The sequence below is a fragment of the Myotis davidii genome, unplaced genomic scaffold (genome assembly GCF_000327345.1).
Source record: "Myotis davidii unplaced genomic scaffold, ASM32734v1 scaffold43, whole genome shotgun sequence".
In the NCBI taxonomy this organism is placed as follows: Eukaryota; Metazoa; Chordata; class Mammalia; order Chiroptera; family Vespertilionidae; genus Myotis; species Myotis davidii.
The window spans coordinates 2,020,348-2,023,849 of record NW_006294590.1 but is presented as its reverse complement, the minus strand read 5'-3'; the positions used below and the strand labels follow the sequence as shown (position 1 = coordinate 2,023,849).

Sequence of the window (3,502 nt, the reverse complement as noted above, 5' to 3'; positions counted from 1 at the left end):
GAGAAGGACCACTTCATGGACGACTTCTTCCATCAGGTGAGGTCCTCGGGGACCGTCGGGCCGGCCTCCGCAGCATCGGCCCGAACCTGCCCACCAGCGCGTGTTGGAGGCGGTGCCGACGGCCATGTTCTTACGTTTTTGTGAATCCTCAGCCGGGGATATTTTTCCATCGATTTTTAGAGAAAGTGGAAGGAGAGGAAGAGGGGGGGGGGAACGTTGATGTGGGAGAAACACGTCGATGGGTTGCCTCCTGCACGCACCCCAACCGGGGCCCGGGCCGGGGAGGAGCCTGCAACCGAGGTTCGTGCCTTTGACCGGAAACGAACCCGGGACCCTTTGGTCTGCAGGCCGGCGCCCTGTCCGCGAGCCTCATCGGCCGGGGCCCAGCCTGGTCGGTTTTGCTGGCGAATGCCGATCGCTGTTGCCGTGGTCATCACTTCACGTGGTGCGTGTTCTTAACGTTCAGTGACCTTCCGCGTGAGGCGGGAGCCGGCGTTCATTTTTCACGTGTAATTAATCACTCACCCACTTCCCTCCGCTGTCCTCCCTCCAGGCGTGAGAGGTGGGGGGCTTGCGCTCCCCGTGGGGTGACGCCTCTCTCTCTCCCTCCCTCTCCCTCTCTCTCTCTCTCTCTCTCTCTCTCTCTCTCTCTCTCCCTCTAGGTGGAGGAGATCAGGAACGGCATCTCTAAGATAGCCCAGTACGTGGAGGAAGTAAAGAAAAACCACAGCATCATTCTGTCTGCGCCAAACCCCGAGGGAAGTGAGTCCTGCTTTCTGCAGAACTCGGGCCAGGGCAGGAGCCGGACCCCCCATCCGGGCCGGGGCCGTGGTGGAACAGGAAGGGGATCGTGTGTCGGGTGGACGCTGAGGGGGTGATTCGGGGATGCTGCTGGTCGGAGCAGGTGCTCACAGCCGTCCACTCCACAGTCTGAGGTCAGCCCCAGAGCGGAGCCCGGAGGCCCGTGCGCCCTGGGCCCCGTGCAGTCACGTTCTCAGATAAAGGTTCTCAGATAAAGCGTGTGGTGAGCGAGCCGAGCTTATCACGGGCTCGTCCCTCTATCTCCACACACGCCTGTGCCTGCGCCTCAGCTCTGCCCGAGGCCTCCCTGCCCCCGACCCCGCCCTGCCCCGACCCCGCCCGCAGGAGGCGCTGCCCCAGGGCGCACTGAGCACCGCTGGCCCTGTCAGCCGGTCCCTTATCTAAAGAAACAAACACCGGATGGAGATGGTGCGTTTCAGCTGATTGGACGTGGCTGATGGGGGATGTCATCGCTCAGGTGACTTTTTTTTTTTCATTTTAAAGAAATAAAAGAGGAGCTTGAAGATCTGAACAAAGAAATCAAGAAAACGGCTAATAAAATCCGCGTCAAGTTAAAGTGTGAGTTGAAGCTTCGGCTTGTTTACTCGTGGATGATGGGACTCTGGGTGGTTGGTTTTCTTTACAGTTTTTCATTTTATGTTTTCAGAAAGGGAACACTGTGAGCACTTTAGTCAGTGTGTGTGTGTGTGTGTGCGCGCGTGTGTGCGGGGACTTGGGGCAGGAAGCCTTGTGTTGAAGTTCTTCATCGTCAGGATTAAAAAAAAAAATACCTTATTGATTTTTTACAGAGAGGAAGGGAGAGAGTTAGAGAGCTAGAAACATCGATAAGAGAGAAACATGCATCAGCTGCCTCCTGCACACCCCTCATGGGGGATGTGCCCGCAACCAAGGTGCATGCCCTTGACCGGAATCGAACCCGGGACCCTTCAGTCCGCAGGCCGACGCTCTATCCACTGAGCCACACCGGCCAGGGCTCGTCTTAGGTTTTTAAACGACTGGCCCTCAGGGTAGCACAGGAGGAGCGGGAGCTGGTGTTTGCGGGCCTTCCATTCAGGGCGGAGCACGAATTCACAGCAAGACCAAGCGCTTGCTGACAAATCGCTCATCTCTTTTTATTTTATTTAAAATTTTTTTTATTGATTTCAGAGAGGAAGGGAGAGGGAGAAAGAGAAACATCCATGATGAGGGAGAATCATGGACCGGCTGCCTCCTGCACGCACCCCTCCCCCCACCCCCGCTGGGGACGGAGCCCACAGCCCGGGCCTGAGCCCCGACAGGGATCCCACCGTGACCTCCTGGTTCCCGGGCCGACGCCCAATCAGTGAGCCACACCGGCCGGGTTTTTCCATTTAAATGTTCACATGTTATGTCGGTTTGTTTTGTGATATTATCCCCCATCGATGATTATCGCCAAAACCCGCACGTCGGCCGGGCGTGGACGGGGAGGCGATTCTGTGAGGCTGGTGGGCCGGGCCCTGCCCAGCGTGACGCCCCCCCCCCACTCCACCCTGTGTGCCCACAGCCATCGAGCAGAGCCTGGAGCAGGAGGGGAGCACGCCCCACACGGTGGACGCCCGGATCCGGAGGAGCCAGGTCTGCGCTGCCCCCTCGCGCAGGGAGGCCGGGGAGGGGCTTCCCCTCTCATTTCAGCCGCAAAACGAGTCCATCGTCATGGCCACCAGCCCTCGGGGTTTTGCATAAAAAACACGGTGTTTGTAGATGCCCTCTTTCTTAGGAAGGGGAAGCCTGCCCGGCCCATCGACAGCATTCTGTCGGGAAAGCCGACAATTATTGGGGTCACCAGTGTCTGTGGTGGGGCCTCACCTTCTGGAGGTTACAGGGCAGCAAGGGATCCAGACTAAGTCCCTCTGACCCGCGGGGATGAGCCTTGGGCGCCGGGCACCAGCTGCAGGGTGCACGCCTGGTCCTCCCCACCCCCTTGGCCTGGTCCTCCCCATCCCCATCCCCATCCTGGCCTGGTCCTCCCCATCCCGGCCTGTCCCCTGGGCTGGCTGCCCTCGTCTCGGCCCTCGTTTCCACGAGGGGTGGTTCCCGGGCAGCAGGGTCGCCGTGAACCGGTCACACGGGGCCTGGGGAGGACGTCGCCGTGGCTGCTGCTGTCCCTCTGCGGGCGGGTTCCAAGCTTCCCAGCTGGACTGTCGTCTGCGCTGTGTCGGCGCCGTTCCGATGGAGGGTGACCATGTGCTAACCGACGTCCGTTCGACAGCACTCCGTGCTCTCCCGCAAGTTCGTGGACGTGATGACCGAGTTCAACGAGGCCCAGACGGCCTTTCGGGATCGCAGCAAGGGCCGCATCCAGCGGCAGCTGGAGATCAGTGAGTGCGGCCGGCCCCGCAGCGCTGCCTGTCCTAGGCCTGACCCCCGGGCGGCCGCTCTGTCCGTCTCCTTTTCTAATATATTTTCATTGATTTCCGAGAGGAAGGGAGAGGGAGAGAGAGAGACATCAGTGATGAGAGAGCGGACCGGCCGCCTCCTGCACGCCCCCCCACTGGGGATCAAGCCCGCAACCCGGGCCTGTGCCCCGAGCCCGCAACCCGGGCCTGTGCCCCGACCGGGTATGGAACGCTGACCTGGTTCACAGGTCGATGCTCAGCCCCGGAGCCGTGCTGGCCGGGCAGCGCCGTCCACGTTAGACCACCTTCTCACTCCCAGGCCGACA

The 3,502-nt window shown here is 60.6% G+C and overlaps 1 protein-coding gene across 2 annotated transcripts in view; it reads left to right on the top strand.

The window, feature by feature from the left end:
- The first annotated feature begins 6 nt into the window (after nucleotides 1-6).
- Nucleotides 7-3,502, top strand: part of STX2 (syntaxin 2) — an 8,577-nt gene continuing 5,081 nt past the window's right edge. For both annotated transcript variants that reach the window (XM_006768757.2, XM_006768755.2), the window contains exons 1-5: nucleotides 7-36; nucleotides 663-762; nucleotides 1,306-1,380; nucleotides 2,345-2,415; nucleotides 3,050-3,158. In XM_006768757.2, the coding sequence (XP_006768820.1) occupies nucleotides 16-36; nucleotides 663-762; nucleotides 1,306-1,380; nucleotides 2,345-2,415; nucleotides 3,050-3,158 (376 nt within the window). In that variant the 5' untranslated portion in view covers nucleotides 7-15. The remainder of the gene's footprint in view (nucleotides 37-662; nucleotides 763-1,305; nucleotides 1,381-2,344; nucleotides 2,416-3,049; nucleotides 3,159-3,502) is intronic.